The sequence below is a fragment of the Ctenopharyngodon idella genome, chromosome 13 (genome assembly GCF_019924925.1).
Source record: "Ctenopharyngodon idella isolate HZGC_01 chromosome 13, HZGC01, whole genome shotgun sequence".
Taxonomy (NCBI): domain Eukaryota; kingdom Metazoa; phylum Chordata; class Actinopteri; order Cypriniformes; family Xenocyprididae; genus Ctenopharyngodon; species Ctenopharyngodon idella.
In genome coordinates this window covers 52,257-66,268 of record NC_067232.1, presented here as the reverse complement: position 1 = coordinate 66,268, position 14,012 = coordinate 52,257, and the positions used below count along the sequence as shown (strand labels likewise).

The following is a 14,012-nucleotide window of genomic DNA, read 5'->3' as shown; positions in this document are numbered from 1 at the left end:
TCAGAGTGTGACATCACTTACGCAACAGGAAGTAGTAAACTAATGGAGGCTAAAATGCAAGAGTCACCCACTTAGATCTCACCAGCACCCCGTCTTCTTTCATTCAATGCCTGATATTGATCGAAACAAAAGAGCACCACATTATCTAATCCACAGCCGCTTTTGTTGTTGGATTTTCATTATGACGCTGATGAACCGCCTGCCGCCGGGTAATTAAAACCCACTCATGCCTATCCATTTCTCTCCTCCCCAGACACACGTTCTATGTCTCACGATCGCTTTCAATTACTTCCTTTCTTTCTAACTCACTTATATATATTTTTTGCTCAGTCTCTCCTGTTCTCCTGCCCATGCTCTTCATCTCTCAATCTTTTATTAAGGTGCTGATTTGCTGCTAAATCAACTGTAATCAGTGGCACTGTTATTTCACATTCGTCTCTCACAGCCGAAGCCCCTTCCTTAAAGAGCACATCATTTCCTCTCCAGCACGAGTGGACACAGAAACACAGAGAGCCATTTACATATCATCAACTCGGTCTACATATTGCACACATAACTGCACGCATTCCCATAAGCCTGTTCAACAGAGTGCTTGAGATTTTTAGTAAAAGAAATGACAGAATCAGGAATAATCTGCTGCCACAATGGCGTCAAACACCAACACCTGCTTACAACTGGAGGTCTATACCATGTACTGCTGTGCTTCTGTGCTCATTATTTAATTCACAGAGGCTGTCAGGCCTCTTATGGACCTTTATATGACTGACGGCAGTGAGCTCATGATTGGGACTTATTTTGTGCCTGTCATTGTCTCAGGCTCCGTACCGGCTTCAGACCTGAGGGTTTTGAAATTGTATAATCAACTGTAAAACCTGGCAGCCGCCCAATACGAAGAACCACAGGGTACTATTGTGATTCATACTCAGATTCAGTATTGAAAATGTGTGGCGCTTACCGTGTCGCTAGGATGTTCGTTAAGATGCTATCCTGTTGTTAAGGGAAATTTAAAGGTTGTTATGTGGTTTGTTCTGGCTGGCTGCTAACTAACCCTATTCAGAAAAGCCCACCAACAAGAGTCTATGATTTTCCGGTCCCTAGATATTCTTGCTCACGTTTGAGCATCCAGGTGACAATCAAATGAAAAGTAATAGAACATCTCTTCTCAAGCTTCACAATTTGAAGTGTCGTTCATGTGTGTAGCACAAACAGTGCGAGATTAGTTAAGTATAATACTTAAAAGTACATCCAATCATTTTTAGAAGATTTATTTCTAAACAAATTAATATAAAATATGTGAGTGAACATTATTTTTAACCTATCAGTAGCCTAATAATAGCCATTTTATTTTGCATGCAGTGGGCGTTCTCATCTGGAGCTACCATGTTGAGATCACATGACCAGTCGAACACTACTTACTTCACCCCAGTGACCCCTTGTATTATTGGACACATAAACTAAAGATAGTGCATTTTTAATGCCACCGTACATTTCTGCATCAATGTCACTAGGTGTCAGTATAAATCCAAGGTGAAACAAAAAGAATAAACAACAAAAATTATGTTTTTAAAATAGGTCTCTTTTGCTCACCAAGGCTGCATTTATTTGATTCAAAATACAGCAAAAACAGTAATATTGTGATTATTTTTACAATTTCAAATTACTGTTTTTTTATTTTTTATTTGAATATATAGTAAAATGTAATATATTCCTGTGTTAGCAAAGCTGAACTTTCAGCTTATCAGTGTCACATGATCCTTCAGAAATCATTTTAATATGCTGATTTGCTGCTCAAGAAACTATTATTATTATCAATGTGGAAAACAGGTGCGTACATTTTTTTTTCCAGGATGCTTTGATGAATAGAAAGTTCAAAAGAACAGCATCTGATAATAGGAAGCTTTTGTAACATTATAAAAGCCTTTACTGTCACTTTTGATCAACTTAATGCATCCTTGCTGAATAAAAGTATTAATTTCTTCAATAGGTTGTTTGCACATGACGTTATTGCTGTGGCGTGAAATGCAGCTGGAGGGCAGGAAGTGATTTTTCTATATAGGAATCCTATCACAAACTCAAAATTCCTATATTTCGCATCATTTATGGTTGCTCAAATCGATCAAACTGAGAAACCACCTTTTTTTGTTTTTGACATTCACATTCTACATGGTATCGTTTGCAGGGAAGAGAAGCTATTTTATCCCACTGCATGATCATTTGGTGTTTCTCACTTCAGTTTTGTAGAATTCCGTTCACAATGTTGATCTGGTTATCGTGAAAACAGTGTCACGCGTTGCTGCTTCAGCCATCATATGGTAGAAAATGTCCAAATAAAAAAAATGTGTTCAACAAGCTGACAGAAGTCGATCCATTTCTTTGTTGGAAGGGTGTAAATGTAACTGTAGTTTAAATGTTGTCTTTGTACATATTCACTTTCCCATATGGCCACGGAAGAGAATCGGAGGATCACATTCAACGGACAGACACCGACACGCTGTATTTTTTTTTGTATTTATTTCAACAAATGACAACCAAAATCAAACCCACAGAAGCTCATGTACAAGTTTTGAAGTGGCTGCGTGCAAGTTATGCTCATTCACAAGCCGAGTGAAAGTCATACTCACAAATGTAATGTTAATTATTAAACCAAACAAAATACAATACTTTCAAAAACACTCAGCAATGTTATTATTTTATTGAGTAATAGGGAGTGGGTTTAAATATTTGATATACGGCGTCTTCCTGTCACCTCCTCAACCTGCTTCCCTTGGTGTTTTTACACATAGAAAAGGCTCGATTCAGCATCAGAAAATCAAAATACTGCCCTAAACTCACTAGCAGAAAGGCAGCGCGATATAAACAATCCAGACTAGAACTGAACATGGCATGACAGCAGCTTCACATTCTCTATATCTGCTGCCTTGATGGTAGGCAAGTCCTTAAATTCAGTAGAAAAAAAAAAAAAAAATCACTCCTCTTCATAGCATAAGGACCACGTCCAACATATGTTGTGATTTTCTGTTTATACCATCCTAAACCAGCACAGTACGGACTTTTCTCAATCTCGTCTATTATACTTTTCACTTCCTGCCCTCCATCTGAATTTCGTACGTCATCAGTCATGTGATTGCAAGCAAGCTATTTCTTTCAAAAAACAAAAAAACACATTTGCAGCTCTTTCTGCTGTCAGAGGTGAGGGGGCTTGTGATCTTAACGACCTCAAGCATTATATTATTTCATATAATATAATCCTGTATATAATAGAACACTATATGGGCCACTCACTTGTATGGTAACGATGCGTGGGAGGGGCTGACGTGTGTTTGCCCCGCCTTCTATTGCGATGCCCAGAGTGCTGGCACTTTTTGCCACCCTCACTAGAGAGGAGGTCGGTTCCAACAGACCCGGCTGCAAGGTAGATTTAGAGACAGATTAGAGACAGGATGGGAAAGATGGGGAGAGAGAAGGAGAGAGAGAAGAGAGACAGGAAAGTAGCAAATCAAAGAGAGGGAGAGAGAATGAAAGAGAACAGAGATAGGAAGCAAAGACACATTTGGCTTTGATGATAGACATTGCTTTGTGTCTGGCAGCCTAAAATAAGGCCACAGAAAGTGGCTTATGCCCAACCATAATGTCCTCAGATAGCACTATTATTTCAATCTATGAGAACAACAACACAGCTCATGCGTATAAGACAGCCGAGAAGCATATAGCTAAAGGACGGCCAAAAGGAAGACGGACGTGTCTTGACTCAGCACACTGAGATTGGTTTTTCAGAGAGCTGTTGGATCAGTGATATGAGATGAGATGAAGTGGACGAGTCAACAAAGAAAGAACAGAAAAACTAAAGAAAATGTATGTACCAAAAGAACAAAAGTGAAAATTAATTGTTAAAAGTCAAGCACACTCAGTCACAGGGAGGGGGAGGAAACAGATTTACGTGACTGCACTCTTCTGTCAACACTCTTTCACTCTTATTCACACTTTTAATACCATCCCTCTGTCACTGTCATTAACTCTCACACATCCATCTCTCTCTCTCTCTCGGTCTCACCGGTTTGGCAGATGTTTCTCCTCCTCCGTGCCCATCCCGAGGGACTCTGGTGCGGGCGGGACGTGGGCTGCTATCCTTACTGAGACGTCCAGATTCACCAATATCCACACCGCTGTCCTCGCTGAGGGTCTGTCCGCTGTCTGAGAGCTGGGATAACGTCCCTCCTGCAAGAAGACAGAGACGGTTTAAATGCAGTTAGAATCGAGCTACAGTGGAGTTTTGTGTAGTCGAGCTGCAGTCTCCATCTGTTTGTCCAAAAATGCATGACAACGAGTAATGGAATATTTTAAGGATTATTATATACATGCGCATCATCTCTGTCTTTCGGAGCATGTGCCCAGTGCCAAGGCCCGATTAACTTATACATCCTGGACGAAGTTGAGTTACAATCGCATTATCTAGGTCTTTAAGCTCTCCAAAAACCAGACTTAAGTATGAATACACTACACTTTTTGGCCCGATTTGGATCCGTGTTGGATTTGAGTTGACAGATTTCACAGAAAATTACGTAGCATATGATGTGCACAGACAGGTTGTGATTCCATCCAGTTGGAGGATATCAAACATGTTTGATATTTTGAGCTTATTTTAAACACATATTCTCCGAAATCGCATACTGTCTGAGTAGGTACTACATTTGAATTTGAATTTACTTCGTGACTGTAAAAAAAAAAAGTATGTTCTATATAAATACTGTATGAATATGGGTAGTATAAATGAAATTCAGATGTACTACATCCACCATGTTGTTACTGTCACGTGGCCTACCAGCGTCACTCCACTTCCATTCTTAAATCCGTGGCCTCATAGTAAAGTCTCTATCGAATGTGCACTTTAGAATCTCGGCGGAAGTAGCAGGTCATCTGGGGACTTTTCGCCTACTGTTTTTTGAATATTTTGTATTCGTACATACTACTATTTTGGCATAGTTTTTCGCATACTATATAGTCGGGAAGTTTACGGATGCAGCGATTATTTGTCATGCATCGCCTAGCAACGAAGCACATGATTCTGCATTAAGTTACTGTGTTAGGTAAACTCCACTTTGTAAACTCCATTTAAATAGTCAGCAAGTGGAAGATGCAAGAGTGATCTGTTCAAATTTTAAAAGTGTAGTGTATTCCAGCCATTATATGATTTCAGTTGGACTAAAGTGCTTTATATGACATTTTAAAACAAGACTTAAAGGGTTAGTTTACCCAAAAATGAAAATTCTGTCATTAATTACTCACCCTCATGTCGTTCCAAACTCATAAGACCTTTGTTCATCTTCGGAACACAAATTAAGATATTTTTGATGAAATCCGAGAGCCAGTTACCACTTTCAAGGCCGGCTTATTATTGGCCGGCTCCTGCGTCAGCATCACACGCATGCATCGTGCTGCTCATGTGAACAGCTTCGGCCAATACTGAGCCGGCGTTCTGACGTAGAACCTGGAAGTGTTGAACTGTCTATACAACGTAAACAGCGTAGGAGAATGACAGGGAAGAGAAGAAATTGTTGAATAAAGTCGTTATTTTTGCTTTGTTTTTGCGCACAAAAAGTATTCTCGTCGCTTCATAACACTAAGGTTGAACCACTGTAGTCACATGGACTATTTTAACGATGTCTTTAATACCTTTCTGGGCCTTGAAAGTAGTAATTAAATTGCTGTCTATGGAGGGATCAGAGAGCTCTCGGATTTGATAAAAAATATCTTAATTTGTGTTCTGAAGATGAACGAAGGCCTTACAGGTGTGGAATGACATGAGGATGAGTAATTAATGACAGAATTTTCATTTTTGGGTGAACTAACCCTTTAAAGTTCGCATTCTTTGTAATTCCGCTTCCGCCCCAGTAATCAATCTTCAACTGGTTACGTCTTCACGTGATATGAATTCGCAGATTTCACCAAACTTGAACTTTGGAATGCAGTGAAATTTGCATGAAATTGTGTTTCCTCTCCTGCAACTGCATGCATATGGATGATCGCTCCTTTATTCAGGACAGCACAACATAAAAAACAAGCAGATTCTGCAAGGTGTATTTACATGTATGACTGCAACTGTAGTAGTTCTCCCAAAAATCATAAATTATTTATTTATTTTTCCAAACCCATATTTGGTTATTTTATCCATCTAACACATAAGGAAAGTGAGTAAATGATTGAATTTTATTATCTGGCTGAACTGTTCTTTTATAATGAACATTTTCCCTTTTGAACATTGAGGATAATGACTTTTTAGCCATTAAGTGAGTGTAAATAAACAAACTGAATAGAAATCGACAGCTGGTTAATGATATATTAAATATTCGCAGCTGCCCCACAATGTATCACATCTGGCCAGTCTCACCTCGTGCCTGTGGCAGCGGCCGCACCTCGTTCACATCAGGTTCTGCGTTGGGCCTGTGCACCTCCACCATGACAAAATGCTGATTGGATGCTGGGGATGAAGGGGCTGGCTTATCTGGGCAGGGGGGCGGAAGAGGAGGCGGCCCAGGCGGTGCTGGTACATTAGGGGCGGGTGGAGGATTCGGAGACGAGGATTGGACAGCAGGTTTCACCTTACTAGGAGACTGGACCCGGGGGAACGGTCCGATAGGGTGCTGGCTCACGATTGAGAGCTGAGGCGCTGGGACGTCTAACTTGAGGGTGTCAGGAGGAGATGTGTGAGGTTTGGGTGTTTTTTGGTGCTTGGGTTCTTTGGTATGGGAACGAGAAGGGGCGGTGAAGTACAAGCCTGATTGGGAAGAGCCGGAAGAAGGACGTTTACTAAGTGTGGATTTTCGACTGGGACGGTGCTGAAGCCCTGGGGGAGGAGGAGGTTTAAAGGAAGGAGGGGAATCTGAGGTGGAATGAACCTCATCCTAGGATGAAAGAGGAGAGCGTTAGTGATGCCATATTTCAGGTTATATTTCAAAGGAGATCAATACATTCCATATTCAATAACACAATCATCGCAACTTATAATGCACCACATTCACATACACCATACACACATACATATAAAACATACGACAGTTACCCACAAATCATTGCTTTGAGGACAAGAACAATTTCTCTCAGAACAATCAGTTCATTCAGACCAAGAGGCAAACCAAAAAACAAAAAAAAAAAAAAAAAAAAAAAAAGGAAATGAACAAACTAAGACTGAACAGGGTGAGCAGAAGCCAGATGAATGAGGTGTCAGTGCCATCAGAAAGTAATCAAACCAAAATGTGAGTTGTCTGCGTGTGTTTTTATCAGGGCCTGTACGTTCTTCGGAAAACGTTACTTTCACAAGCTTCTGACTTGTTGGTGTCTGCGCCTGATAGAGCTGTGCAGGTGCTTCATCAGTTTACTAACAGAAGACTCTCTGAGAAGGACCCAATCTTCCTCAGCCATCTCTCTCACAACTGCAGCCATCAGCGACAGTGTCATCAACTCGTCTATTTCTCTCTTTCACTCTTTCTTTCAAACAACCATCAGCTGTCTGAGTAGCCAAGCCTTTGGAACCGTTTGAGAAAGGGCTAGGTGGCATGACAGTATAAAATGTGTCAACCAGCAGAGATTGTGCTATACTGTGGCACTGTAGATATATTCTCATCAATGCAGGACTGCTTAATCTTCACAGTGACAACAAACAGGGACTAACGTGAAAATAAAGATTAGGACTGAAGGATTAAGAATTCTGGTGCATTCAAAGCATAGTTTAGTTAGTTTAGTTTATTTAGTCCTGGTCAGAATTATTGCCGCCCTTGGTAAATATGAACAAAGAAGCCTGTGGCCAATCCTTTTGACCTTTTATTCATAAAATTTCACAAAAATTTAACCTTTCATTGAAGTAAAATGGGGGGGTTGGTTTAACATAATACAAATTGGCCACAATTAATGCCACCCTTTTATTCAATACTTTTTGCAACCTCCTTTTGCAAAGATAACAGCTTTCTCATATAATGTCTGATGAATTTTTGGAGGAATTTGGAGAACATCTGACAAGAGATCTGAGACCATTCTTCCATTAAGTATCTCTCCAAATCCTTCAGATTCAGTTGGTGCTTCTCCTCTTCAGTTCAGCCCACTTATTTTTTATAGGGTTCAGGTCAGGGGACTGGGATGGCCATGGCAGAAGCTTCATTTTGTGCTCAGTGACACATTTTTGTGTTGATTTTGATGTTTGTTTTGGATTATTGTCCTGTTGGAAGATCCAACTATCCCATTATCAGATTTCTAGCAGATGCTGCCAAGTATTATTTTATCTGTTGGTATTTGATAGAATCCATGATGCCTTGTATCTGAACAAGATGTCCGGGACCTCTGGCAGAAAAACATGCCCACAACATCCAGCAGTATATTTAACCGTGGGCATGGGGTACTTTTTTATCCCTGTGTGCACCAGACCCATCTTGTGGGTTTGCTGCCAAAAAGCACTTTTTTAGTTTCATCTGGCCATAGAACCAGTTCCTTTTGAAGTTCTAGTAGTGTCTGATAACTGAATATGCTGGAGTTTGTTTTTGGATGAAAGCAGAGGATTTTCATTAAACCCTCCCAAACAACTTGTGATGATGTAGGTGCTGTTTAATATTTTTTTTTACTCATTCTGACCCCATAACTCAACTACTTTCCTGCATTTCTCTAAGCTTTGATCTTTGAACAGTCTTTGACCACTCAAACTATTAAGACAATATAGACACGCGTCTTCTTCTATGTGGATTCATAATTTTTAAAGCTTCAGCTATTTTCTTACAGCCACTTTCTATTTTGTGAAGCTCAACAATCTTTTGCTGCACATCAGAACTATAATCTTTGGTTTTACCTGTTGTGATGGATGATTGAGGGAATTTGGCCTTTGTTTTTCCTCGTATTTATACTATTGTCAAACAGGACGTCATAGACAGGAAGTCTGGATAATTTCATGTTCCTAGTCACCATGATGTGCTAAAAACTGTAAATATGAAGGGGGATATACTTCAGAGATATTTTACTTATTTCTAGAGGAACCAATTAATTGTGGCCAACGCGTATTAGAGAAGAACATTTATTTCTTAATGTGATTCCCCCCACATTCATCAGTTTTACTTCAAAAAACTTTGAACTTTTAAAAATGAAAGATCAAAAGGATAAACATGCAGATTTATTTTAACAGCCTTCTTTGATCATATTTACTAAGGGTGCCAATAATTCTGACCACTTGAATTACTCTACTGTGACTATGATACAAAATTTTGGTCATACCACCCACCCCTATGTTTTAATAACTGAGTTTCATATGAAATTCATCATCACACTGATCAAAATCTGCCCCTGGTAATTTTCAAGGTGTTCAATGCCCGTTTTCTCTCTGTTCTCCCTCTTTTATCTCTCCTGTTCTCCTCAAACTGAAGGGCTTACCAGAGAGATGTCTGGCAGGGCATTGCTACGCTCGAGAGACTGTTCCCCGTTGTTCTCTGCCACACCGTCGTTCTGGGAGACAGAAAAACAAAAGAGAGAAAACGAGAACAAGAGACTATAAACAAATGAAAAACACAGCTGTGTGTTTATCCCCTAAACAAATGTTCGATTCAAATTGCATTTTGTTGAGAGCTCATTTCACAGAGGGGCATCAAAACAATTGCATTTACAGTCCTACATTTCAATCTCGCATCCAGTCTCATTTTCAGTCCAACACTCATCTCTCACGCACAAACACATACCGCACAGAGAGCAAGAAAAGCCCTGATTTAGCATGTGCGTGTGCTCGGTTGGAGTAAGACAGAGGTGATTTTGTGACGTTGGCGGTTCATTGCATTCAGACCTGTGATTCACCTCATTAAAACTCCCCTCGACCAAAACAAAAGCCTCATCAATTCACTTTATTTGCTTGCACACCACTTACAAAGGAGCCACTTATGGGCTAATTTGTTTGCTACTTGATCAGCTAACCTTACTTTGTACATGTTTTGGCTGCCTTTCTTGTAATATTTGTGATATTTGCTGTGCTTTTGTACATTTCATATTTCACATAACACCTCTTACATTTGAAACTATTTGTAAGAAAGATATTAGAAATAATGGACCAGAATTATTTTCACATTTACAGTATAGTTGTGAATGTGAGGCCCTGTTTTGTGAAATAATAGCAAGACACGTCTTACTATTGAGTTGTCCTCATGAGCTGCATGCAAAAAAAAAACAACCTACAATGCGAACAAATAACTCTTGGTGTGAGTCAGTTCTTTTCAGTGAAACACCCAGCATGAACACACTACTCTGATTTATAATCAAATGACTCTCATGAGTTGGTAGTTACAAAATTTAACAAACAAAAGTTAGGGCCGGTTCACACAGAATGAGTTTTTCCATTCCACTGCGCTACTTTTCCATTTGCTGTGTCCCAATTCGCATACTATCCATCCTAAATAGTATTCAAAAATAGAATTATTGTGTCCCAAATCGTAGTATGTTGAAATGAGTATTCCAAAGATACCCAGATGGTCTACTTTTTCCAGTTAGAATACGAAGTGCAGATCCGTGCACACTCTTAACGGCTAATATTGCCCACAACCCATTGCGCTGTGGATGAGGATTCGGTTAGAACTACAAACGAATAAAAAGTGTTAAAAAACTACAAACATGACGGATGTGCGAGACTGACGAGCAGAACGGTTAAGATAAAGGGGTTTAATAACAAAGTCCCTTTAAGACAAGTCCTTTCACTCGGCGGCCATCTTTGAAACGCATCTCAGGCATTCAAGTGTAGCTCCTATCTCTTTGAATGGGGAAACATCAAATTCTCCAAAGCTGTTTGTCAAGCTTTCGATTAAATTTCATATTTGAAATCACCAATGAAATCGGTCAACTGTCTCATAAATTTTTTTTCTAAACGCTCGAATCATTACAAAAAAAACAGTATTTTTCAGGCTGGATCAAGCTAATGCACATGCGCAGTCCTAAATGCCTCGTGCCTCATTTCGGAGGCGCGCGTCTGACTGTTTCTATAGAAACCGGAGCTTCTAACAGTGAAGCGATGACTTTATCAATCAGCGATTGGCTCTTATTCAGAAGGCGGGACTTATTCTGCCATATTGCGCGTTGCACTTTCTCCCATTCAAAACAATACGAGTGACGCGTCTTGTGTTATTCTATAGTCTTTGTTAATAATCAGTATTAAATGTTATACACATTATATTTCATCTACAACAGGATTGTGAACTTTTATACCGACGTGTTTTAACTTTTAAATGCATCATTATGCAAACATGAGCTAGGAGAATTCTCCGTACATAAGACCCATGACTGGCAGATCAACGTGATAGAGTACATTTCTCTCCGAAACGGTAGGAAAATTAAATTTAATCGAATGTGGAGAATTTTAACTGTGACAAGATGATTGACAGGGTAGTTTAAACGGTGACATGATGCATGTAACTAAGCGACAGAGTGTTCGTTAAAGACGCAACTATGATGAAGTAGTATGTCCCAAAGCTTGCATACTCTTCTGCTACACACTCAAAAGTATGTACTTTTTCTTCACAAAAACAGTACATACTTTTAGGGCATAGTATAAGTAGGCGAATTGGGACACAGTAATTGTTTTTCAATGTAAAGATGCACTAGATGGACATGCTTGACCTTTGTGCTCTAAATAAGTGGCGCTCAAGTTAAAAGAAGTTCAACTTTTAAAAACGAGTCTCTAGACGTTCCGTTTTTACCGTTACACTCGCCTGCATTTTGCGTTTTTAATAGTGGTTGACCGATATATTGGCTGGAATTTTTTAAATATCGACATCGTCCGAAAACAGTTTGGCCGATGTGTCGGAAGTGGAACTTTTTTTTTTGAGCACACAGCGTTCCCATTCTCCTTCTTCATTAGCTTACAGTCTCTGTGTAACAGTGCATTCTAATATGTTATTATTAGATAGAACTGTTAAACAAACTAAGTAAACAGTATACAAAAAAGTATCAAAGCATTTGCTTTTATGTTATTAGTAATAAAAAGGCTAACACTATAATACTCTCTCATTTCCGTCAGCAATCAGCAAATACGCATTTATACAAATCTTTGTATATCTAATAAACATTTTATTTTACAAACCTTGCAGATGAATCAAGCTGTGAGACCTTCTGAAGTGTGCACTTTTAGACGGCATACAAACACGTGTTACTCTTTGCTTGACGGTCGGTCCGTGTGAATTGAATGCGGACAGGAAGAGAGTTTAGCTTCACTGGAGACGCACAAAGCAACAAATGATTGATTTCAAACTATGCTGCGCTATATTCAGTTGCCCACTATGTCATATTCATGTCGTTTTCACTCTGTGCTGTATGTAAAATTAGTGCTACTTTGTCTTTATTTGAAAAAAATATGATTCCCAATGTGCACACATTTACCAGATTACTGAGTGCACGGTTGGTTACAGTGTTTACCTCCTTTTTATTCACATTTTTAAAACAATTTATTTTCTTTTTAAAAAAAAAAAAAAAAAAAGTAATACTGTAGGATTTTCTATATCCATTGCTCTCTAAGATAACGGCATCAGCCATAAAAGAAAAAAAAAATCAATATCAATCCACCACTAGTTTTTAACAGCAAAAACACATTCTGTGTGAACCAGCCCTTCCCATTTTAAATCAGTCTGATGAATCCTTCAGTGAAATTGATCCATTACAGGGTTTACTGAATAAACAAGAAACTCGTTTACTGAATATAAAAGAATAATTTTCTTTCAATAAATGTATAAATAAATAAAAATAAAATAAAATAACTAACTAACCCCAAAACTTTTGAATGATATTTGTGTGTGACCTGTGCAAAAAATTACCCAAAGACATCAAACCACTTTTGACCCATATGCCAAATCTGGCTGGACACAGTCTTCCCTTCCTTCTTCAAACTAAAACAGCCAGAAGATCAAACTCAGAGAGCACAGACATTGTACTGTGCTGGCTCAGGTCCTCCACCTTCCCACAATCCCCTGCTGTGCTCCACTGGAGCATAAATCAGGATGCTCTCTGCAAGACTTCTTTTTTTTTTTTTTTGTCTGGGGGGGCTTATCTGCTGTGACAGCTCTGCATATGGCTGATGAGGTGCGGTACCAGGATGAGAGTCCCAGAGCGAACGTTTCGTCTGTGGTGCTCTGCAGGGCTGCGGTGTGGGATGCCGCTGCTTCTTGTAATTACCGGAGCCAGAGCTGGCAAGCTTACAACAACACCGATCCACAGAGGAGGGCCACGAACAAAGCTTGCATACAAATATGTTTGCTCATTTCCAAAGTGCACACACACACACTCACTCACTCACTCACTCACTCACTCATACATACATGCAGACAAATGACCCATGATGAAGAGGTACAAAGTCACAGCAGACACATTTTTGATTTGCTACATGCATGCATGGACTTATGTCTGATCACTGCAACCCACACATATACACACAGAAAGACATCAGAAGTGAGTGATTTTCAGAGGGGTCAATCCATGCAGAGAATGTTGAATGTGCTGTATTACAATCTTGTGTGTGTGTGTGTGTGTGTGTGTGTGTGTGTGTGTGTGTGTGTATTCAAAAGAAACCCACATCATAGCAAAAGCAAACTCATTCTTTAATGTGTGTGTGTTTGCAAAAGAGACACACCCAACCCCAAAACACACAAACTATATACTCTATGCATGTACATTTGAAAATCATGCATGTTTATATACATACCCTTACAAAACTTTACCATAGTAACCATATTTTCCACTAAGATTTCATACAAGAAATTATAATTTGAGTGCCACTGAATCAATTCTAGAGTGGTATGGGTCATTGCTTGGGAGTTAATAAGTGTTGCTAATTTTTAATTTGGGTTGCTATGCAGTTGCTAACAAGCTCTAAGTATATTTTTTCTGTTCCTATGCAGTTCTGGGTGGTTGGTTACTAGACAAAAAGATTCCCATCATAAGTCTCTATGATATTCTGGTCCCTAGATATTGTTCAAGTTCCTCCTTCAGCATTAATATAAGTGACTTTTTCAACCATT

General features: G+C 39.3%; 1 protein-coding gene across 2 annotated transcripts in view; it reads right to left on the bottom strand.

Annotated features, from left to right (window-relative positions):
- LOC127525508 (whirlin-like) overlaps positions 1-14,012 on the bottom strand; it is a 59,802-nt gene that overhangs the window by 7,211 nt on the left and 38,579 nt on the right. For both annotated transcript variants that reach the window (XM_051918096.1, XM_051918097.1), the window contains 2 exons: positions 9,403-9,474; positions 3,283-3,405 (listed from right to left, as the gene is read on the bottom strand). In XM_051918096.1, the coding sequence (XP_051774056.1) occupies positions 3,283-3,405; positions 9,403-9,474 (195 nt within the window). The remainder of the gene's footprint in view (positions 1-3,282; positions 3,406-9,402; positions 9,475-14,012) is intronic.